Source organism: Oncorhynchus nerka, linkage group LG27 (genome assembly GCF_034236695.1).
Source record: "Oncorhynchus nerka isolate Pitt River linkage group LG27, Oner_Uvic_2.0, whole genome shotgun sequence".
Classification (NCBI taxonomy): Eukaryota; Metazoa; Chordata; class Actinopteri; order Salmoniformes; family Salmonidae; genus Oncorhynchus; species Oncorhynchus nerka.
Window position 1 is genome coordinate 10,235,361 of NC_088422.1, and position 25,347 is coordinate 10,260,707.

At 46.3% G+C, this 25,347-nt stretch overlaps 1 protein-coding gene across 1 annotated transcript in view; it reads right to left on the reverse strand.

Annotated features, from left to right (window-relative positions):
- Window positions 1-25,347, reverse strand: part of si:dkey-215k6.1 (transmembrane protein 132C) — a 545,552-nt gene that overhangs the window by 122,036 nt on the left and 398,169 nt on the right. Inside the window, exon 4 of the mRNA XM_065011376.1 lies at window positions 8,566-8,749. Coding sequence (XP_064867448.1) covers window positions 8,566-8,749 — 184 coding nt within the window. The remainder of the gene's footprint in view (window positions 1-8,565; window positions 8,750-25,347) is intronic.

Below are 25,347 nucleotides of genomic sequence, written 5' to 3' on the forward strand. Positions count from 1 at the left end.
AGCCTCCTCCAGCACTTTGAAATCCATCAGGACAGACCATAGAATTACCTGCTTGCCTGCTAGCGCTAGAGGCTATGGGAGGGAGAGATGGTGGACACATGCACAAAAGGGTGAATGGATGAGGTAGGCTAGACTGTATATGACAGGGGTGTCAAAGTAAATTCCTGGAGGGCCGTGTGTCTACTGGCTATAGTTATTTCCTGTCAATTCGTGTTCAATGAAGACCTAGACAACCAGGTGAGAGTTCCTAACTGAAACAACGCCAGATTCAAAACTTTTAATTTCAATTATTATACAAAATTCTTGCAACCCTGTCAGCTCAGGGATTCGGATCAAGAAACCTTCCGGTTACTTCCGGTTACTGGCCCAACGGTCTAGCCACTAGGCTACCTCCCACCATTCAGCTCCACTAATAACAACAAGATAACTCATGTCAAATATACTAGGTCTGTAAAATGTATCTAGGTTCAGAACTTTGTGAAACAGCACAGTTAAAAAAAATATCTGGGATATCTGGGAAATCTGGGAAATAGAACTGGATGGTGTTCAAAAATAGATGAGAGGGGTTGAGTGTCACGGAAGGATAGGAGTAAAAAACAAACCAAATATAACTATTGTAAAATATACTGTGTCCTGTAAAATGATAAGGTATGTATTAGTTGGAAGTAGAAGCCTAAGTGTTGTTGTTCATTACTCCAATTAGGGGAATGATGGTACGGTTAGTGGAAAATAGTGAAGGAAAATATATTTTTGGACACACCTACTCCATTCAAGGGTTTTTCTGTATTTTTACTATTTTCTACATTGTAGAATAAAAGTGAAGAATTCAAACTATGAAATAACATATATGGAATCATGTAGTAACAAAAAAAGTTTTACACAAATCAAAATATATTTTACATTTTAGATTCTTCAAAGCAGCCACCCTTTGCCTTGAAATGCTTGTCAATTGGAGTGGGTCTAGGGTTTCCGGGATGATGGTGTTGATGTGAGCCATGACCAGCCTTTCAAAGCACTTCATGGCTACCGGCATGAGTGCTACAGGGCGGTAATCATTTAGGCAGGTTACCTTCACATTCTTGGGCACAGGAACTATGGTGGACTGCTTGAAACATGTAGGTATTACAAACTCGCTCAAGGAGAGGCTGAAATTGTTAGTGAAGATAATTGCCAGTTGGTCTTCGCATGCTTTGAGTAAACGTCCTGGTAATCCGTCTGGCCCCGCAGCTTGGTGAATGTTGACCTGTTTAAAGGTCTTGCTCACATCGGCTATGGAGAGCGTGATCACACAGTCATCCGGAACACCTGGTGCTCTCATGCACGCTTCAGTGTTGCTTGCCTCGAAGCAATCATAAAAGGAATTTAGCCAGTATGGTATGCTCTCGTCACTGGGCAGCTTGTGGCTGGGTTTCCCTTTGTAATCCGTAATAGTTTGCAAGCCCTGCCACATCCAACGAGCGTCAGAGACGGTGTAGTAGGATTCAATCTTAGTCCTGTATTGACGGTTTGCCTGTTTGACGGCTCGTCTGAGGGCATAGCGGGATTTGTTCTAAGCGTCCGGATTAGTTTCCCGCTCCATGAAAGCGGCAGCTCTAGCCTTTAGCTTGGTGCGGATGTTGCCTGTACTCCATGGCTTCTGGTTGTGATATGTACAGTGGGGCAAAAAAGTATTTAGTCAGTCACCAATTGTGCAAGTTCTCCCACTTAAAAATATGAGAGGCCTGTAATTTTCATCATAGGTACACTTCAACTATGACAGACAAAATGAGAAAGAAAAATCCAGAAAATCACATTGTAGCTCTCTGCAGGTCATTCACTAGGTCCCTCTGTGTGGTTCTGGGATTTTTTCTCACCGTTCTTGTGATCATTTTGACCCCACGGGGTGAGATCTTGCGTGGAGTCCTAGATCGAGGGAGATTATCAGTGGGCTTGTATGTCTTCCATTTACTAATAATTGCTCCCACAGTTGATTTCTTCAAACCAAGCTGCTTACCTATTGCAGATTCAGTCTTCCCAGCGTGGTGCAGGTGTACAATTTTGTTTCTGGTGTCCTTTGACAGCTCTTTGGTCTTGGCCATAGTGGAGTTTGGAGTGTGACTGTTTGAGGTTGTGGACAGGTGTCTTTTATACTGATAACAAGTTCAAACAGATGCCATTAATACAGGTAACGAGTGGAGGACAGAGAAGCCTCTTAGAGAAGAAGTTACAGGTCTGTGAGAGCCAGAAATCTTGCTTGTTTGTAGGTGACCAAATACTTTTTTTCCACCATAATTTGCAAATAAATTAATTAAAAATCCTACAATGTGATTTTCTGGATTTTTTTCCCTCGTTTTGTCTGTCATAGTTGAAGTGTACCTATGATGAAAATTACAGGCCTCTCTCATCTTTTTAAGTGGGAGAACTTGCACAATTGGTGGCTGACTAAATACTTTTTTGCCCCATTTTATCAATGAAATTAATTGAACAAAAGGACCATTTGTGATGTTTATGGGACATATTGCAGTGCCAACAAAAGAAGCTCGTCAAAGGTAAGGTATGATTTATATTTTTTTTCTGCGTTTTGTGTCGCGCCTGCTGGGTTGAAATATGCTTTTCTCTCTTTGTTTACTATGGTGCTATCCTCAGATAATAGCATCATTTGCCTTTTTGAAATCTGACATGTTGGCTGGATTTACAACAAGTGTAGCTTTAATTTGCTATCTTGCATGTGTGATTTCTTGAAAGTTTATTTGTATAGTAATTTATTTGAATTTGGCGCTCTGCGTGTTCTCTGGCTTTTGGTCAGGTGGGACGCTAGCATCCCACATATCCCAGAGAGGTTAAATAAAGGTGAAATAAAAATGTAAAATAAAATCTGTGCCTCTACACAATCCTGTCTCTGAGCTCTACGGACAATTCCTTCGACCTCATGGCTTGGTTTTTGCTCTGACATGCACTGCCAACTGTGGGACCTTATATAGACAGGTGTGTGCCTTTCCAAATCATGTCCTATCAATTGAATGTACCACAGGTGGACTCCAATCAAGTTGTAGAAACATCTCAAGGATGATCAATGGAAACAGGATGCACCTGTGCTCAATTTCGAGTCTCAGAACAAGGGGTCTGAATACTTATGTAAATTAGGTATTTCTGTTTTTATGTATGCACTGTATATACAGTACCATTCAAACATTTGGGGTCACCTAGAAATGTCCTTGTTTTTGAAAGAAAAGTTTAAAAAATTGACCATTAAAATAACATAAATTGATCAGAAATACAGTGTAGACATTGTTAATGTTGTAAATGACTATTGTAGCTGGAAACGGCTCATTTTTATGGAATATCTACATAGGCGTACAGAGGCCCATTATCAGCAATTATCACTCCTGTGTTCCAATGGCACATTGTGTTAGCTAATCCAAGTTTATAATTTTAAAAGGCTAATTGATCATTAGAAATTAATTTTGCAAATATGTTAGCACAGCTGAAAACTGTTGTGCTCATTAAAGGAGCAATAAAACTGTCCTTCTTTAGACTAGTTGAGTATCTGGAGCATCAGCATTTGTGGGTTCGATTATAGGCTCAAAATGGCCAGAAACAAATAACTTTCTTCTGTAACTCATCAGTCTATTATTGTTCTGAGAAATTAAGGCTATTCCATGAGAGAAATTGCCAATAAACTAAATATCTCGTACAACGCTGTGTACAGTCATGGCCAAATGTTTTGAGAATGACACAAATATTAATTTTCACAAAGTCTGCTGCCTCAGTTTGTATGATGGCAATTTGCATATTTACATTTACATTTAAGTCATTTAGCAGACGCTCTTATCCAGAGTGACTTACATATACACCAGAATGTTATGAAGAGTGATCCAGATTAATTGCAATTAATTGCAAAGTCCCTATTTACCATGCAAATGAACCTAATCCCCAAAAAACATTTCCACTGCATTTCAGCCCTGCCACAAAAGGACCAACTGGCATCATGTCAGTGATTCTCTCGTTAACACAGGTGTGAGTGTTGACTAAGATAAGGCTGGAGATCACTCTGTCATGCTGATTGAGTTCGAATAACATACTGGAAGCTTCAAAAGGAGGGTGGCGCTTGGAGTCATTGTTCTTCCTCTATCAACCATGGTTACCTGCAAGGAAACACGTGCTGTCATCATGGCTTTGCACAAAAAGGGCTTCACAGGCAAGGATGTTGCTGCCAGTAAGATTGCACCTAAATCAACCATTCATCAGATCATCAAGAACTTCAAGGAGAGTGGTTCAATTGTTGTGAAGAAGGCTTCAGGATGCCCAAGAAAGTCCAGGAAGCGCCAGGACCGTCTCCTAAAGTTGATTCAGCTGCGGGATCGGTGCACCACCAGTACAGAGCTTGCTCAGGAATGGCAGCAGGCAGGTTTGAGTGCATCTGCACGCACAGTAAGGCGAAGACTTTTGGAGGATGGCCTGGTGTCTAGAAGGGCAGCAAATAAGCTATTTCTCTCCAGGAAAAGCATCAGGGACAGACTATTCTGCAAAAGGTACAGGGATTGGACTGCTGAGGACTGGGGTAAAGTAATTTTCTCTGATGAATCCCCTTTCCGATTGTTTGGGGCATCCGGAAAAAAGCTTGTCCGGAGAAGACAAGGTGAGCGCTACCATCAGTCCTGTGTCATTCCAACATTAAAGCATCAAGAGACCATTCATGTGTGGGGTTGCTTCTCAGCCAAAGGACTGGACTCACTCACAATTTTGCATAAGAATAAAGCCATGAATAAAGAATGGTACCAACACATCCTCCGAGAGCAACTTCTCCCAACCATCCAGGAACAGTTTGGTGACGAACAATGCCTTTTCCAGCATGATGGAGCACCTTGCCATAAGGCAAAAGTGATAACTAATTGGCTTGGGGAACAAAACATCAATATTTTGGGTCCATGGCCAGGAAACTCCCCAGACCTTAATCCCATTGAGAACTTGTGGTCAATCCTCAAGAGGCGGATGGACAAACAAAAACCCATTCTGACAAACTCCAAGCATTGATTATGCAAGAATGGGCTGCCATCAGTGGCAAAGAAGTTCATTGACAGCATGCTAGCGCGGATTACAGAGGTCTTGAAAACGAAGGGTCAACACTGCACATATTGACCCTTTGCGTCAACTTCATGTAACTGTCAATAAAAGCCTTTGACACTTATGAAATGCTTGTATTTATCCTTCAGTATTCCATAGTAACATCTGACAAAAATATCTAAAGACACTGAAGCAGCAAACTTTGTGAAAATTAATATTTGTGTCATTCTCAAAACTTTTGGCCATGACTGTCCGACTCCATTCACAGAACAGCGCAAATTTGCTCTAACCAGAATAGATAGAGGAGTGGGAGGCCCCGTTGCACAACTGAGCAAGAGGACAAGTACATTAGAGTGTCTAGTTTGAGAAACAGATGCCTCACAAGTCCTCAACTGGCAGCTTCATTAAACAGTACCCACAAAACACCAGTCTCAAAGTTAACAGTGAAGATGCTGGCCTTTTAGGCAGAGTTCCTCTGTCCAGTGTCTGTGTTCTTTTCCCCATTTTAATATTTTATTTTCATTGGCCAGAAATATGGTCCTGAAGAAAAATATCAAACTAATAATCATTTTAAAACACCTCTGGTATAGAAGTATTACACCGCAGAGTCAAGGAAGTGCTCAGCATATGTGCAAACTACTTCAAGACTGTTGGAAAAGCATTCCTTATGAAGCTGGTTGAGAGAAGGTCAAGCGTGTGCAAAGCTGTCATCAAGGCAAAGGGTGGATACATTGAAGAATCTCAAATCTAAAATATATTTTGATTTGTTACTACATGATTCCATATGATATTTGTTATTTCATAGTTTTGATGTCTTCACTATTATTATACAATGTAGAAAATAGTAAAAAATAAAGAAAAACCCTTGAATGAGTAAGTGTGTCCAAACGTTTGACTGGTGCTGTATATTTACCAAAAAATATACGGGGGATTGGAAATAATGCAGACAATTACATTGATGGAATCTACAATCTATCTACAATATTAAAGTGTATCTAACTAGTTGATCCATTAAAAAAAATATCAAAATAATAATAATTTTAAACCACCCCTGGTAAATTAGTATTACACCATACTAGGTTATTGGATCTTAATCTAAACCCATACACTTCACAATAATTACAAACTATTATAATAATCCTTGAATTCATAACTTCCTGTAGAGCAGCGTTTCCCAAACCTCCACCCGAGCACTGCCAGCCGCTCCACTTACACCCAATTAAACTGGTCAACTAATAAGCAAGCCCTTGATAAGTTGAATCAAGTGTGTGAACTGGGATAGGGAAAGAATGTACATCGATCTTAACCTTAACCTAGAACTCTAACCCCCCAAAAGAAGGTGCTCTGAGACATGGGCCCACCATAGAGAGGGATCCATCCAGCCCATAGAGAGGGATCCATCCAGCCCATAGAGAGGGATCCGTCCAGCCCAGGCAGAGGGATCCATCCACCCCAGGCAGAGGGATCCATCCAGCCCAGGCAGAGGGATCCATCCAGCCCAGGCAGAGGGATCCATCCACCCCAGGCAGAGGGATCCATCCAGCCCAGGCAGAGGGATCCATCCACCCCAGGCAGAGGGATCCATCCAGCCCAGGCAGAGGGATCCATCCACCCCAGGCAGAGGGATCCATCCACCCCAGGCAGAGGGATCCATCCAGCCCAGGCAGAGGGATCCATCCACCCCAGGCAGAGGGATCCGTCCACCCCAGGCAGAGGGATCCATCCAGCCCAGGCAGAGGGATCCATCCACCCCATAGAGAGGGATCCATCCACCCCATAGAGAGGGATCCGTCCACCCCAGGCAGAGGGATCCATCCACCCCAGGCAGAGGGATCCATCCACCCCATAGAGAGGGATCCATCCACCCCATAGAGAGGGATTCGTCCACCCCATAGAGAGGGATCCATCCAGCCCAGGCAGAGGGATCCATCCAGCCCAGGCAGAGGGATCCATCCACCCCAGGCAGAGGGATCCATCCAGCCCAGGCAGAGGGATCCATCCACCCCAGGCAGAGGGATCCATCCAGCCCAGGCAGAGGGATCCATCCACCCCAGGCAGAGGGATCCATCCACCCCAGGCAGAGGGATCCATCCAGCCCAGGCAGAGGGATCCATCCACCCCAGGCAGAGGGATCCGTCCACCCCAGGCAGAGGGATCCATCCAGCCCAGGCAGAGGGATCCATCCACCCCATAGAGAGGGATCCATCCACCCCATAGAGAGGGATCCGTCCACCCCAGGCAGAGGGATCCATCCACCCCAGGCAGAGGGATCCATCCACCCCATAGAGAGGGATCCATCCAGCCCAGGCAGAGGGATCCATCCAGCCCAGGCAGAGGGATCCATCCAGCCCAGGCAGAGGGATCCATCCACCCCATAGAGAGGGATTCGTCCACCCCATAGAGAGGGATCCGTCCACCCCAGGCAGAGGGATCCATCAACCCCAGGCAGAGGGATCCATCCACCCCAGGCAGAGGAATCCATCCACCCCAGGCAGAGGGATCCATCCAGCCCAGGCAGAGGGATCCATCCAGCCCAGGCAGAGGGATCCATCCAGCCCAGGCAAAGGGATCCATCCAGCCCAGGCAGAGGGATCCATCCAGCCCAGGCAGAGGGATCCATCCAGCCCAGGCAGAGGGATCCATCAACCCCAGGCAGAGGGATCCATCCACCCCAGGCAGAGGGATCCATCCACCCCATAGAGAGGGATCCATCCACCCCATAGAGAGGGATCCATCCACCCCATAGAGAGGGATCCATCCAGCCCAGGCAGAGGGATCCATCCACCCCAGGCAGAGGGATCCGTCCACCCCATAGAGAGGGATCCATCCACCCCATAGAGAGGGATCCATCCAGCCCAGGCAGAGGGATCCATCCACCCCAGGCAGAGGGATCCGTCCACCCCATAGAGAGGGATCCATCCACCCCATAGAGAGGGATCCATCCACCCCATAGAGAGGGATCCATCCACCCCAGGCAGAGGGATCCATCCACCCCATAGAGAGGGATCCATCCACCCCATAGAGAGGGATCCGTCTTCCCTCAGGGAGAGGGATCCATCTTCCCTCAGGCCCTCTTACTGATCTGCATGTCACCTCTGACCCCTGCCAGCCTATTGTAGACGGTGCTGTGCAGAGCAGGAGGGTGGTACAAGGCCTGACATTTCAGAAGTTTAGAGCCTCCAGGGAAGTGGGATGGAGGACAAAGCTGCTTATTAAGTCAAAATGAAAGAACATGTCAGTTTGTTTGTTCTTCTGAGGGGGAGAAGGAGTAGGTGACAGATGGAGGGTATCTGCATGGCCCTGGGGAATCAAAGAGTAGTCAATATGCATCTCTGACATTTCAAGGAGTGGGGCTTTTCTTCCTGGTCTTCAAATCATGGATGTTCATTGACTTGACTGAGGAGAGCTCTATTGCTGATTTAAAATAAAATGGCTTCCAAAGAATCCCCAGCACACGGATGTTCTAGATCCCTGTTTAAATGACCTGTCCTGCCCCATGTTGTCCTCTTAGTTCCTTTTTACCTCGGCCAGGGGTACGATGCCCTGGATGTCTCTCTGGCTGATGTAGAGGTGGGAGACGGCCTCTGCCTGTGTGCCTGTGGAGGGATACTCGATCTGCCACTGGATGGTCTGCGTAGACTGTAGGTTGATGATGTTGTCCATCTCAAACTCCACCTGCATCATCTCGTAAAAGGAGCCCTCCAACCTGTATGGAGGCATCAAGCAGAACATCAGGCAAGAGGCTCCATAAACAACAACATAAAAGATCTCCAAAAGATGTTGCATAATGCTTCCTTCATTAGTATTTATTTGTATTTTCACTGCATCGGGATAGCATAAACAGATGTGTTGGCTTAACAGCCGCAAATATGTCTGGTTGTCTACAGAATCTACGGTCTTTATGAGACAGATGCCGATATACAACAGTCCTTTGACTTATTCCACAGCCTGAATTTAAAATGGAATTAAATTGAGATTGTGTGTCACTGATCTACACACATTACCACATAATGTCAAAGTGGAATGTTTGAAATAATACCAAATGAAAAGCTGCAATGTCTTTGGTCAATAATTAGTCCACCCCTTTGTTATGGCGAACCTTAATAAGTTCAGGAGTAAAAATGTGCTTAACAAATCACATAATAAGTTGCATGGACTCACTCTGTGTGCAATAATAGTGGTTAGCATCTCTGTACCCCACACATACAATTATGTGTCAGGTCCCTCAATCGAGTAGTGCATTTTTAACACAGATTCAATCACAAAGACCAGTGGGGTTTTCCAACGCCTCGCAAAGAAGAGCACCCATTGTTAGATTTGTAAAAATGAAAAAATAAAATCAGATGCTGAATATTCCTTTGATCATGGTGAAGTTATTAATTACATTTGGACAGTCAATCAACACCCACAGTCACTACAAAGATGCAGGTGTCCTTCCTAACTCAGTTGCCGGAGAGGAAGGAAACCACTCAGGGATTTCACCATGAGGTCAATTATGATTTTAAAACAGTTACAGAATTTAATTGCTGTGAGGAGAAAACTGAGGATGGATCACAACATTGTAGTTACTCCACAATACCAACCTAAATGACAGAGTGAAAAGAAGGAAGCCTGTACAGAATAAAATATTCCAAAACATGCATCCTGTTAGCAACAAGGTACTTTTAGTGATACTGCAAAAAAAATGTGGCAAAGAGATACACTTCCTGAATACAAAGCGTTATATTTGGTGCAAATCCAATACAACACATTACTGAGTACCACTCTTCATATTTTCAAGCATGGTGGTTGCTGTATCATGTTATGGGTATGTTTGTGATAGGCAAGGACTATGGAGTTTAGGATGAAATTAAACAAAATAGACCTAAGCACAGGCAAAATCCTAGAGGAAAACCTGGTTCAGTCTTCTTTCCACAAGACACTAGGAGACACATTGATCTTTCAGCAGGACAATAACCTAAAACACAAGGCCAAAAATACACTAGAGTTGCTTACCAAGCCAACAATGAATGTTCCTGAGTGGCCGAGAAACAGTTTTAACTTAAATCGGCTTGAAAATCTATGGCAAGACATGAAAATGACTTTCTAGCAATGATCAACAACAAACTTGACAGAGGTTGAAGAATTTTAAAAAGACTAATGGGCAAATATTGTACAAGCCAGGTGTGCAAAGCTCTTAGAGAATTACCCAGAAACACCCACAGTTGTAACCGCTGCCAAAGGTGATTCTAACATGTATTGACTCAGGGGGGTAGAATAACTTATCTAATCAAGATATATATATATATATATATTTTTTTTCATTACATTTTTATAATTGTTAAAAATGTTTCTTCCAATTTGACATTGAGTATTTTATGTAGATCGTTGACCATTTTAATCCCTCTTTGTAACACAATAAAAAATTCGGGAAAAGTCAAGGGGTGTGAAGGCAGTGTAGTTGTCTGTCTATTAACCTACTGAATGTACCTCTTAAGAAGGCGTTGCTACGGGTCAGTTTGGTTGAGCTGGTGAGTTGGATAAATGACCAGTGAGTTACAATTCCAGTCGTCACTGTGACTGTGCCTTTTCAGGGGTACAAGGGGTACTCAAGAGGTACAAATTGAATACGGTAATCACCCCTTCCTAAATTAATACTCTCTGGGTTGGAATGAGCTGATGATCCACACCCCTCTATAAAAACGGGAGATAGTGTGATTATGAGGTACGATGAAACTACAATTGACCTTACTCTTCTCGTACTTTTAGATTCATATAATAATATTAATATATGCCGTTGCTTTTATCCACAGAAACTTCCAGTCAGGCGTGCATCCCATATCTGTATAGGAAGCTTCCAACGGGAATGAAAACCACCATGCTCTACCAGCCGAGCCACAGGAGCGCAAATAGTTTTTGATCTAGTTTGATTTAGCAGGTCGATCTAAGACGCTGTGAACGGAGCACAGCAAACTATTTGTTACGATCACGTCCCACAAAGTCGTTGTGTAAATGATCGAGGATAAAAATGAATGATGGCTCACACACCAGTGTGTCAGGCTTCTGGGTGCACCTCTAATGACACCCTACTCCCTACAGTAAACTACTTTTGACCAGGGCCCATAGTGTACTACTTTTGAAAGGGTCCATAGTGCACTACTTTTGAAAGGGCCCATAGTGCACTACTTTTGACCAGGGCCCATAGTGCACTACTTTTGAAAGGGCCCATAACGCAATACTTTTGACCAGGGCCCATAACGCACTACTTTTGAAAGGGTCCATAGTGCACTACTTTTGAAAGGGCCCATAGTGCACTACTTTTGAAAGGGCCCATAGTGCACTACTTTTGAAAGGGCCCATAGTGCACTTCAGGGAATACTCTGACTGCTTCCAGAGGCTGGAAAAAGAACAAAGCAGCCTCAAATTGATGCGAGAGCCATTTTCAATACCCAACACAGATATGATTCACGGCCCATGCACCTCCAATCCTTGACCTTTGCAATTGCCTGTGTTCTGATCTCTGACACATCACAGCTGTTTTTTTCCAACCCTGTGTGCAGCGTTTCATTACCTCTCCCTGGAGGGCGCTGATGGATGTCAGGGCACCTGACCTCTCCTCCTTCAAATGAATTTAGCCACAAGTAAATGAATGAATGAGGGAAACAAGACACCCCTCACAAGCTGTTCTGATACAGTATATGCTAGGATGAGCAGTGGCTGGAGGAGATATAGAGACAGACAGACAGAGAGAGAGACAGAGTGAGATGGAAAGATATAGAATATCAGAGAGAGATAAATGCTGGAGAGAAAGAGAATCAGAGAGAGACAGATGGTGAGAGAGACAGAGAGAGAGAGAGAATCAGAGAGGTGTGGAGAAAGCAGAAGTTGTACAAGAGGGAAAAAGTCCCTCCTGAAGACATAATGTGAACTCCTGGAACACAGCCTGCTGGATGAGACACAGTCTGGTGGATGAGACACAGCCTGCTGGATGAGGCACAGCCTGCTGGATGAGACACAGCCTCCTGGATGAGACACAGCCTGCTGGATTCAGCCTGTCTTTGGCACTGAGAATAGTACTGTACTGTGGGGGAGCAATGCTGGGGTTAAGGAAGTAAGGAATGAATACAGATGAGGGTGCGGGAGGGGGGCAGAGACATGAGAGAGAGAGAGGTCAGGGTATGTATGGCAGTGTTACGACTGGTATGAGGTGACTATGGCCACATATTGGTACAACTGGTATGCAGACACCACCTGTGCCTGAGCACCGGGCCTTTTTCCCTTCCACATGCCAAGTGCCTTTTGGGTGGTTGTATATATACAGTACCAGTCAGAAGTTTGGACACACCTACTCATTCAAGGCTTTTTCTTTACTTTTTAGTATTTTCTACATTGTAGAAAAATAGTGAAGACATCAAAACTATGAAATAACACAAATGGAATCATGTAGTAACCCAAAAAACAAATCAACATATATTTTATATTTGAGATTCAAAGTAGCCACCCTTTGCCTGACAGCTTTGCACACTCTTGGCATTCTCTCAACCAGCTTCATGAATTGGTCACCTGGAATGCATTTCAATTAACAGGTGTGCCTTGTTAAAAGATCATTTCTGGAATGTATTTCCTTCTTAATGTGTTTGAGCCAATCAGTTGTGTTGTGACAAGGTAGGGGTGGTATACAGAAGATAGCCCTATTTGATAAAAGACCAAGTCCATATTATGGCAAGAACAGCTCAAATAAGCTAAGAGAAATGCCAGTCCATCATTACATTAAGATACGAAGGTCAGTCAATACGGAACATTTCAAGAACATTGAAAGTTTCTTCAAGTGCAGTCGCAAAAACCATCAAGGGATGAAACTAGCTCTCATGAGGACCGCCACAGGAAAGGAAGACCCAGAGTTACCTCTGCTGCAGAGAATAAGGTCATTAGAGTTAATTGCACCTCAGATTGCAGCCCAAATAAATGCTTCACAGAGTTCAAGTAACAGACACATATCAACATCAACTGTTCAGAGGAGACTGCGTGAATCAGACCTTCATGGTCGAAATGATGCAAAGAAACTACCACTAACGGACACCATTAAGAAGAAGAGGCTTGCCTTGGCCAAGAAACACAATCCATGGACTGTTGTAAATCTGTCCTTTGGTCTGATGAGTCCAAATTTGAGATTTTTGGTTCCAACCACCATGTCTTTGGGAGGCACAGAGTAGGTGAACAGATGATCTCCACATGTGTGGTTCCCAACATGAAGCAGTGATGGTGCTTTGCTGGTGACACTATCTGTGATTTATTGAGAATTCAAGGCACTCAACCATCATGGCTACCACAGAATTCTGCAGCAATACACCATTTTATCTTTATTTAACTAAGCACGTCAGTTAAGAACAAATTCTTATTTTCAATGATGGCCTAGGAATAGTGGGTTAACTGCCTGTTCAGGGGCAGAACAACAGATTTATACCTTGCCTGCGCAGGGATTCAAACTTGCAACCTTTCGGTTACTAGCCTAACGCTCTAAGCACTAGGCTACCTTGGCACTTAGTGGGACTCATTTGTTTTTCAACAGGACAATGACCCAAAACACACCTCCAGGCTGTGTAAGGGCTATTTGACCAAGGAGAGTGATGGAATGCTGCATTAGATGACCTGGCCTCCAAAATCACCTGACCTCAACCCAATTGAGATGGTTTGAGATGAGTTGGACCGCAGAGTGAAAGACAAGCAGCCAACAAGTGCTCAGCATATGTGGGAACTCCTTTAAGACTGTTGGAAAATCATTCCAGGTGAAGCTGGTTGAGAGAATGCAGAGTGTGCAAAGCTGTCATCAAGGCAAAGCGTGGATACTTTAAAGAATCTAAAATGTGATTTTGTTTAAGACTTTTTTGGTTACTACATGATTCTATGTGTTATTTCATAGTTGTGATGTCTTCATTAGTATTCTACAATGCATAAAATAGTAAAAATAAAGAAAAACATTTGATTGAGTAAGTGTGTCCAAACCTTTGACTGGTACTCTATATATATATATATATATATATATATATATATATATATATATATATATATATATATATATATATATTTGAGACAGTTTTTGTCATTGTTGTTCTGAACACACTGCCCCCAAGAACACACACCCCCCCACATGCCCGGTACAGAGATTGCGAGCGCCCGGTATCCATGCAAGGCTTGAGATTCGGTCACCGATTGAGTGTGCGTAGCTAGCTACCTAGTACTGCCACATTAGCATAACATTTGATTAACACTTGATAACACTTGATCACCATCAATATTCGGTCTGGTTGGTTAATACACACAGCAGAGAGGAGCTGCTGCATCAACGACCCTCGCTCCGACCCAACTCCATCCCTTCCTCAGTCAGCAGCAGAAACACAGGTAGTCTACAGTCTAACTAACCAACATATATAAAACAAAAAGCCAATAGCCAGCCAGCCAGACATATATCTTCAGTTAGAAGATGATGAATATTACATTATGAAGTTATTTTGTAAGAGTATTGAAGATAAAATCACAATCAGTTGATAGGACACCCTCTTTTCCCATGTCAATCATGTGTTTAGGAGGTAACTAGCTTTCCTTACAGTTTGTGATGAGTGAGAAATAAGGAGGCCTATGCTAAAAAAACAGAGGCAGTTGCTATGTTATGAAGGTTAAGATATAAATTATGAAAGTCTGGGTTTTTTTCGGGGGGGGGGGGTCTATGCACGTTCCTGTGTGTTTGTGTGTGTAGCATGGTTTCATACTAGGCCTCAGTAGGATGGGATTAGTGGGATGATCATTCATTGAGCCACGACTCAAACGGCTGTTAGAGCGTAACCGTTCTCTTTCAACGGGCCGTGCGAGGGTGGAAACCAATTTAGTGTGTGCATGTGTAAGTCTGTATGTGTGAGAGTGAGAGCGAGAGAGGACGTGTAGTGGAGGGAGAGTAGCATATAATACTGTATATCAGGGATCATCAACTAGATTCACCCGCAGGCCGATTTTTTTTCTTGAGCGAATGGTCAGGGGACTGGAACATAATTACAAATAATTTGTGAACACCAAATTTATCGCAAGAAGCCCAAACGGATATAAAAATAATAATTTCAAACCTTGCGTACAGTGATCACATACTGTACTGTATGTCTCTCTATTATGCGTGGGAATACTTTGGAACACATTTCCTAAATGAAATTCACTTGGAGCTGATTGGCTGGTGTTTTTACGGTCTTATATGTCCAACAATAAAATTTCAAAAATTATTATTATAATTTAAAAAAACATTTTGCTCAGAAATCTTGGGAGGCCAAATAAAATTAACCGCGGCTCAAATTCGGCCCGGAGACCGCCAGTTGGGGATCCCTGCTTTATGGTGTAAGAAGATTAGTTAACCAGTGGCAGATTTAGAGAGGAGAAAAGAAGACAGGGAAAAAAAATGATTTAGTAAAGGCTGGATAATACTGATTGGAGCAGCTGCTGAGACGTGAAACCCAGAGTGGAGTGGTGATTCATGGGATTTAAGTCGAGGAATGGAGTGAGGTATCAAGTAACACTAAGGCACAAGGCACCATTCTCCTGACACTTAGAGGGCCAGTGCACTAAAGTCTTTACCCATGAGGCCGTAGGGTTGGAGACAGGGGTATAGAGGGTGCAGGTGGTATAGATCCATCCCTTCAGTAGCAGCTCAGTCATCGTCTCCAGGGTAGAGGTGCTAGCCACCACACTAAGCCATGCTAACCCTGCCGCCCCTCTGTTGCCGGGCCCTGAACCCTTCCTGCTATACCGAGTCTTCGTGGGGAGATAAATTCAGTCTGACGAGCCACCCTCCACCTTTCTCCAAATGGCTATATAAAGGTTGAGGAGTCAAGCCTCCGTCCGGCTGTACTGTCAATACGAGGTGATAGGATCAAGGTGATGTAGAGTATGGAGGAAAAAAGGAAGGCAAGTTGTCTATGTTGCTAATAAACACACACACACACACATACACACATTCACACACACACACACACACACATACACACACACACACACACACACACACACACATACACACATACACACATACACACACATACACACATACACATACACACACACACACACACACACACACACACACACACACACACACACACACACACACACACACACACACACACACACACATTAACTTAACCGGATGAGTATTGTTTGCACGTACAAACACATACACACTATGCCTGCGGTGCCATTCAATAGTCCTCTCACCTTTCTTTACACTGAGAGTGTGGCCGGTGTGTCATCGCGTCAGTGCAGGGCGACTAATATTACGTCACCATTCAGGTGTGTCTCCTAGTCCTCGGTAATAATCATTTGTCACGAGTGCTTAAAGCATCCACTCCAGTGTGGGTGGTGGAGGAAGTGGACTGGGGAAGGAGGAGAGGAAGAGGAGGGAGGAGAGGAAGAGGAGAGGAAGAGGAGGAGGATGGGGGAAGGAGGAGAGGAAGAGGAGGGAGGAGAGGAGAAGGAGGAGAGGAAGAGGAGAGGAGGAGGAGAGGAGGAGGAGGTGGAAGGGGGAAAGGAGGTGAGGAAGAGGAGAGGAAGAGGAGGGAGGAGAGGAGAAGGAGGAGAGGAAGCGGAGAGGAGGTGGATGGGGGAAAGGAGGTGAGGAGGAGAAGAAGAGGAGGAGGATGGGGGAAAGGAGGTGAGGAGGAGAGGAAGAGGAGGAGGATGGGGGAAAGGAGGTGAGGAGGAGGATGGGGAAAGGAGGTGAGGAGGAAGGGGTACTGCTTCTCCTTTGCAGTTGAATTAATTAGACATCATTGATTTCTGCCATTCTGCACCTCTGAGAGGAGACTGGAGTATTTATTTTATGTCAGAAGGCATAAAATGGGCAGACGAGACCTCAGAGCCATTTATCACATGGGCTTGTTGTTTAACCTTTGGAGAGAAAGTCATATTTCAAAGTTGGAACCTAAAAATCAGCGGCACACATACACACAAAATAGAAAGGGATGGCAAGGTGTAATCACTGGGCCTTAAAAAGCAATGCGTCACTCCTGACAGGTTCATTCAGGTATAGGCCGATTCGTCCGATGTGACAAGCACTTCTTCAGGAAGTTTGTCCAAGTTGTCCTCCAAGATGGAACAAAGGCATTTATTTGTCTTTCTTTCTTTCTTTCTTTCTTTCTGCATGTCCGAATACCCGTACTAGCATTCTAAATAGTAGGCTGATTGGGTATGCAAAAATATAGTAGGCCTAAATACCAGGATGTCATACAGATTTTGGCTTTTCATCTAGTAGAATTCGCTGCACGCTATTGAGGAAGATTAAATCGTCTTTCCAGACACAGGTGTGTTTGACAACAGCTGATAGTCAAGATAATGTGACTCACTGTACCGGAATCAAGATCATGTAATTTTGCATTAGGTAGCCAAGTGGTTAGAGTGTTTGGCCAGTAACCGAAAAGTTGCTTGATCGATTCCCTGAGCTGACAAGGTAAAAATCTGTAATTTTGACCCTGAACAAGGCAGTTAACACACTGTTTCCCCGGTAGGCCGTCATTGTAAAATAAGAATTTGTTCTTAACTGACTTGTCTAGTTACATAAAGGTTGAAAATAAATGCAAAAGTGTGATTATGCATTCTCAGTCGGGATGGGCCGAGCACTGTATGTTGGTTGACGTTTGTTTCTTACTGCATTAGTTTTTACTGTAGCGCAGTTCTAAATAGGACGCGGTTTGATTAGTACACAGTATGTTGTAAGTAGTAGGCAAGACAGACTACCGACACGACCCCAGATATCTGTACGCTTTGAATGACAAAACGGGATGTCCTTAAAAGGTAGTAATGACATGGTTTTCAGAATGTTTAGCTTTGGGAAATACCATGGAAACCCGTATGGATTTCACCATACTTACTAAAACTACATAAAGTCTCCTAATCATACTACATACTATTTAGAACGTATGGTTTAGTAAATTTAAAACGTTTAAAATGTAAAGTTTAAATCAAATCAAATGTAATTGGTCACATACACATATTTAGCAAATGTTATTTCAGGATATAACTGTATGTAGTGAGCAACACATATCAACACACTAGGCTCATCCATACAAACAGAACCAAAATTGAGTGGATGCAAGGGAACGTTTGAGTGGCTTTTAGTGAACTTCTAATGACAATTACAGTGACCTAATCATCATTGTTGCAATAACAAGAGAAAGGCAGTGAAGGACAGGTAAGAGGAAGTTGTGGAGGACATGTAGGGAGATATACGGATGCCCTGTGTGAGAGGAGACTGAGGTATCGTCTGAGTTCAACCACTGGTTAAGGGGTTGTTTTATCAACCAAATCTTTAGTAACAGGGGGAGTGTGCAAAGAAGGCGAGAAAGAAAGAGAGAAGGAGAGAGAGAAAATCCCCTTGTTCCAGACAGTGATAACAGCACAGAAACCTCTCCTGAACCACACAAACATGCACACACATTCACACTGACACACACACACCAACACACACACAGAGCTATCTCCAGCCCACAACAGTTACCACAGTGACAGGTGCCCAGGCGGCCAGAACAGTAGAGCACATGTGCAGTGGGGTTGAGTGACCTGCCTTATCTGTGAGGAAGCCACAATAGGATTGGTTTCTAAAGCGATAGAGCAGCAGCCTCTAGACTGAAGAAGGACACAGCCTCCTGATTGGACTAGAGAAGTACACAGCCTCCTGACTGGACTGGAGGACACAGCCTCCTGATTGGACTGGACTAGAGAAGGACACAGCCTCCTGATTGGACTAGAGAAGGACACAGCCTACTGACTAGACTGGAGGACACAGCCTACTGACTGGACTGGAGGACACAGCCTACTGACTGGACTGGAGGACACAGCCTCCTAATTGGACTGGACTAGAGAAGGACACAGCCTCCTGACTGGACTAGAGAAGGACACAGCCTACTGACTGGACTGGAGGACACAGCCTACTGACTGTACTGGAGGACACAGCCTACTGACTGTACTGGAGGACACAGCCTACTGACTGTACTGGAGGACACAGCCTACTGACTGGAGTAGAGAGGGACACAGCCTACTGACTGGACTGGAGGACACAGCCTACTGACTGGACTAGAGGACACAGCCTACTGACTGTACTGGAGGACACAGCCTACTGACTGGAGTAGAGAGGGACACAGCCTACTGACTGGACTGGAGGACACAGCCTACTGACAGTACTGGAGGACACAGCCTACTGACTGTACTGGAGGACACAGCCTACTGACTGGAGTAGAGAGGGACACAGCCTACTGACTGGACTGGAGGACACAGCCTCCTGACTGGACTGGAGGACACAGCCTACTGACTGGAGTAGAGAGGGACACAGCCTACTGACTGGACTGGAGGACACAGCCTACTGACTGGAGTAGAGAGGGACACAGCCTACTGACTGTACTGGAGGACACAGCCTACTGACTGGAGTAGAGAGGGACACAGCCTACTGACTGGACTGGAGGACACAGCCTACTGACTGGACTGGAGAAGGACATAGCCTACTGACTGGACTAGAGGAGGACACAGCCTCCTGAGTGGACTGGAGGACACAGCCTACTGACTGTACTGGAGGACACAGCCTACTGACTGGAGTAGAGAGGGACACAGCCTACTGACTGGACTAGAGGACACAGCCTACTGACTGGACTGGAGGACACAGCCTACTGACTGTACTGGAGGACACAGCCTACTGACTGGACTGGAGGACACAGCCTACTGACTGGACTGAAGGACACAGCCTACTGACTGGACTAGAGAGGTACACAGCCTACTGACTGGACTGGAGGACACAGCCTACTGACTGGACTGGAGGACACAGCCTACTGACTGGACTATAGAGGGACACAGCCTACTGACTGGACTGGAGGACACAGCCTCCTGACTGGACTGAAGAAGGACACAGCCTCCTGACTGGACTGGAGGACACAGCCTACTGACTGGACTAGAGGACACAGCCTACTGACTGGACTGGAGGACACAGCCTACTGACTGGACTGGAGGACACAGCCTACTGACTGGACTAGAGAAGGACACAGCCTACTGACTGGACTAGAGGAGGACACAGCCTCCTGATTGGACTAGAGAAGGACACAGCCTACTGATTGGACTGGAGGACACAGCCTACTGACTGGACTAGAGGAGGACACAGCCTCCTGATTGGACTAGAGAAGGACACAGCCTACTGACTGGACTAGAGAAGGACACAGCCTCCTGATTGGACTGGAGGACACAGCCTACTGACTGGAGTAGAGAGGGACACAGCCTACTGACTGGACTGGAGGACACAGCCTCCTGACTGGACTGTAGGACACAGCCTACTGACTGGACTAGAGGACACAGCCTACTGACTGGACTGGAGGACACAGCCTACTGACTGGACTGGAGGACACAGCCTACTGACTGGACTAGAGAAGGACACAGCCTACTGACTGGACTAGAGGAGGACACAGCCTCCTGATTGGACTAGAGAAGGACACAGCCTACTGACTGGACTAGAGGAGGACACAGCCTCCTGATTGGACTAGAGAAGGACACAGCCTACTGACTGAACTAGAGAAGGACACAGCCTCCTGATTGGACTAGAGAAGGACAGGCCGTCAACTCCTCCACTTGCCTGTATTCTATACCCTCCTGACCTCTCAGGCTCACTGAAGACAACCTGTACAGCCTTTCGTCTGTCTGATTCGGAGCCTCTCAGGCTGCGTGAGTTTACACAGGCAGCTCAATTCTCTTTTTTTTCACTCATTGGTATTTTGACCAATCAGATCAGCTCTCGTGTCCAACTAATCGGGCAAAATATCAGAATTGCTCTGCCTGTGTAAATGCAGCCTAAGTCACTTACAGAAGTAAATGACAGTGGGCCATGAGTACGCTCATAACACACTGCTGTAGTGATCTAATCTCCTACAGGTTTATAGATCCATGCTAAATTCTTAGAAACAGTGAAACTATTTAGTACTTTCCAAGGCTGTTTCCAAAGTGGCACACTGTGCACTGCACTATGTACACTACAGTGCCTTCAGAAAGTATTCAGACCCCTTGACTTATTCCACATTTCGTTGTGTTACAGCCTGAATTCAAAATGAATTAAATATATTTGAGTTCTCAGCCATCTACACACTACACCCCCAGAATGACAAAGTGAAAACATGTTTGTTTTTGTTTTTTTGTGCAAATTGATTGAAAATTCAATTCAGAAATATCTATTTTACTTAAGTATTCACATCCCTGAGTCAATACATGTTAGAATCACCTTTGGCAGTGATTACAGCTGTGGGTCTCTAAGAGCTTTGAACACTTGGATTGTATAATATTTGCACATTATTAAAAATATTCTTCAAGCTCTGTCAAGTTGGTTGTTGATCATTGCTAGACAGTTATTGTCAAGTCTTGCCATAGATTTCCAAGTCTATTTAAGCCAAAACTGTAATGAGGCCACTCAGGAACATTCAATGACGTCTTGGTAAGCAACACCGTTGTCTATTTGGCCTTGTGTTTTAGGTTATTGTCGTACTGAAAGGTGAATTCATCCCCCAGTGTCTGCTAATAGATGCCCTTCTTTGCAAGACATTGAAAAAACGTTGTCTTTGAGGTTCAATCTGTGGTTAAAATGCTCGACTGAGGAACCTTACAGATAATTGTGTGGAGTACAGAGATGAGGTAGTCATTGAAATGTTCAACACTATTATTACACACACAGAGAGTCCATGCAACTTATTATGTGGCTTGAGCTTATTTAGGCCGTAACAAAGGGGTTGAATACTTATTGACTCAAGACATTTAAGCTTTTCATTTTTAATTCATTTGTAAAAAATAATAATAAACATAATTCCAATTTGACATTATGGGGTATTGTTTGTAAGCCAGTGACACAAAATATATTTAATCCATTTTAAAATCAGGCTGTAACACAACAACATTTTGAAAAAGTCAAAGGGTGTGAATACTTTCTGAAAGCACTGTAGGGAACAGGATGTTATTTCAGACATTGTGGAGAGAAGGCAGAGAGAAGGCAGAGGGAAGGCAGGGGGAAGGCAGGGGGAAGGCAGGGGGAAGGCAGAGGGAAGGCAGAGGGAAGTCGGGGGAAGGCAGGGGGAAGGCAGAGGGAAGGCAGGGGAAGGCAGAGGGAAGGCAGAGGGAAGGCAGGGGGAAGGCAGAGGGAAGGCAGGGGAAGGCAGGGAGAAGGCAGGGGGAAGGCATAGAGAAGGCAGAGGGAAGGCAGGGGGGAAGGCAGGGGGAAGGCAGGGGGAAGGCAGGGGAAGGCCGAGGGGAAGGCAGGGGGAAGGCAGGGAGAAGGCAGGGGAAGGCAAAGAGAAGGCAGAGGGAAGGCAGGGGGAAGGCAGGGGGAAGGCAGAGGGAAGGCAGAGGGAAGGCAGGGGGAAGGCAGAGGGAAGGCAGGGGGAAGGCAGAGGGAAGGCAGGGGGAAGGCAGAGGGAAGGCAGGGGGGAAGGCAGAGGGAAGGCAGAGGGAAGGCAGGGGGAAGGCAGAGGGAAGGCAGGGGGAAGGCAGGGGAAGGCAGAGGGAAGGCAGAGGGACGGCAGAGGGAAGGCAGAGGGAAGGCAGGGGGAAGGCAGAGGGAAGGCAGAGGGAAGGCAGGGGGAAGGCAGAGGGAAGACAGAGGGAAGGCAGAGAGAAGGCAGAGGGGACAGAGGGAAGGCAGAGAGAAGGCAGAGGGAAGGCAGAGAGAAGACAGAGGGAAGGCAGAGGGAAGGCAGAGACAAGACAGGGGGAAGACAGAGGGAAGACAGAGGGAAGGCAGAGGGAAGACAGGGAAGGCAGAGAGAAGACAGAGAGAAGATAGAGGGAAGACAGAGGGAACGCAGAGGGAAGACAGGGAAGGCAGAGAGAAGACAGAGGGTAGACAGAGAGAAGACAGAGGGAAAGCAGAGAGAAGACAGAGGGAAGGCAGAGGGAAGACAGGGAAGGCAGAGAGAAGACAGAGGGAAGGCAGATGGAAGACAGGGAAGGCAGAGAGAAGACAGAGGGAAGACAGAGGGAAGGCAGAGGGGACAGAGGGAAGGCAGAGGGAGGGCAGAGGGAAGGCAGAGAGAAGACAGAGGGATGACAGAGGGAAGGCAGAGGGAAGACAGAGGGAAGACAGAGGGAAGACAGAGGGAAGGCAGAGGGAAGGCAGAGGGAAGGCAGAGGGAAGGCAGAGGGAAGACAGAGGGAAGGCAGAGGGAAGGCAGAGACAAGACAGGGGGAAGACAGAGGGAAGACAGAGGGAAGGCAGAGGGAAGACAGGGAAGGCAGAGAGAAGACAGAGAGAAGATAGAGGGAAGACAGAGGGAACGCAGAGGGAAGACAGGGAAGGCAGAGAGAAGACAGAGGGTAGACAGAGAGAAGACAGAGGGAAAGCAGAGAGAAGACAGAGGGAAGGCAGAGGGAAGACAGGGAAGGCAGAGAGAAGACAGAGGGAAGGCAGATGGAAGACAGGGAAGGCAGAGAGAAGACAGAGGGAAGACAGAGGGAAGGCAGAGGGGACAGAGGGAAGGCAGAGGGAGTGCAGAGGGAAGGCAGAGAGAAGACAGAGGGATGACAGAGGGAAGGCAGAGGGAAGACAGAGGGAAGACAGAGGGAAGACAGAGGGAAGGCAGAGGGAAGGCAGAGGGAAGGCAGAGGGAAGGCAGAGGGAAGACAGAGGAAAGGCAGAGGGAAGGCAGAACAGAGAGTTTTTCTCTCTTGAGTACTGACCCTGGGGTTGTGTTACTTACTTTAAGACACGTCATTCCCCACACAGCATCAAACAACATGAACAATACACACACACATACCAAAACACACACTCAAATGCTGAAGTACACACAACACAGCGATTAAATACACACACAGCGATGATTCTTATACAGGCACACGCACATGCAGGCAATCAAACACACACAGTGATTAAATACACACTATAATTATCACACACAGAACCATGTCGGTAGAGGAGACACGATCTTATCCAAACGTACTGCTGGAAACTCAGAGAGAGGATTTCAAAGGGCAAAGCCCCACGGAGGAAGAGAGGTGCAGGAGGGAGGGACGGACAGAGGAGGAGAGGGATGGAGAGGGGGAGAGGAACACAGGAGGAAAGGTAGGAGGAGGAGAGGTGGAGAAGGGAGGGATGGAGGAGGAGAGGTGGAGGAGGGATGGACGGAGGAGGAGAGGTGGAGGAGAGGAATCGGAGGAAGAGAAGTGGAGGGGTAGAGGAGGAGAAGAAGGGAGAAGGAGAGGGACGGAGGAGGAGAGGTGGATGAGGGAGGGACAGAGGAGGAGAGGTGGATGAGGGAGGGACAGAGGAGGAGAGGTGGAGGAGGAGAGGTGGAGGAGGGAGGGGCGGAGGAGGACAGGTAGAGGAGGCGGCATGGAGGAGGAGGAGGTGGAGGAGGGAGGTGGAGGAGGGAGGCACGGAGGAGGAGGAGAGGTGGAGGAGGAGAGGCTGAGGAGGAGAGGTGGAGGGGAGGGAGGCACGGAGGAGGAGGAGAGGTGGAGGAGGAGAGGTGGAGGAGGAGAGGTAGAGGAGGAGAGGTGGAGGAGGGAGGGACAGAGGAGGTGGAGGACGAGATGTGGAGGAGGGAGGGATGGAGGATGAGGGAGGGACAGAGGAGATGGAGGACGAGATGTGGAGGAGGGAGGGATGGAGGATGAGGGAGGGATGGAGGATGAGGGAGGGACAGAGGAGTTGGAGGACGAGATGTGGAGGAGGGTTGGAGGATGAGGGAGGGATGGAGGATGAGGGAGGGATGGAGGAGGAGGGAGGGATGGAGGAGGAGGGAGGGACAGAGGAGGTGGAGGATGAGATGTGGAGGAGGGAGGGATGGAGGATGAGGGAGGGATGGAGGATGAGGGAGGGATGGAGGATGAAGGAGGGATGGAGGAGGAGGGAGGGATGGAGGATGAGGGAGGGATGGAGGATGAGGGAGGGAAATCCCCCGGGACCTGGAGTGTCAGGGAAAAAAGAACAGAGGAAATGTTTTCTCTCCTCTGCTCATAGGAAGTTGTCACTCTCCTTGCAGCCGCCACAGGTATCTGCTTGACATGGAGGCGTCTGTGGGAAACAGGACTCCTGCGCCGCTCCTCACTCCCGACAGCCATCAAACATACGTAGGCTGCAGCCGAGCGGCAGGCGGCAGGCGAGCCAGGCCAGGCATGACCGAGGAGGATGAGCAACTGTCACAGAACCGACCACCGACCTTCACGACTGCGCACCGCCTCACACCGAGTGGGCCCCGTCTGTCGTCACGCTGACCGACCCTGTCAGTTCGGTTTGAGACACCACCCTCGAGGCCATCACTCTGAACCTTATCATTCGAG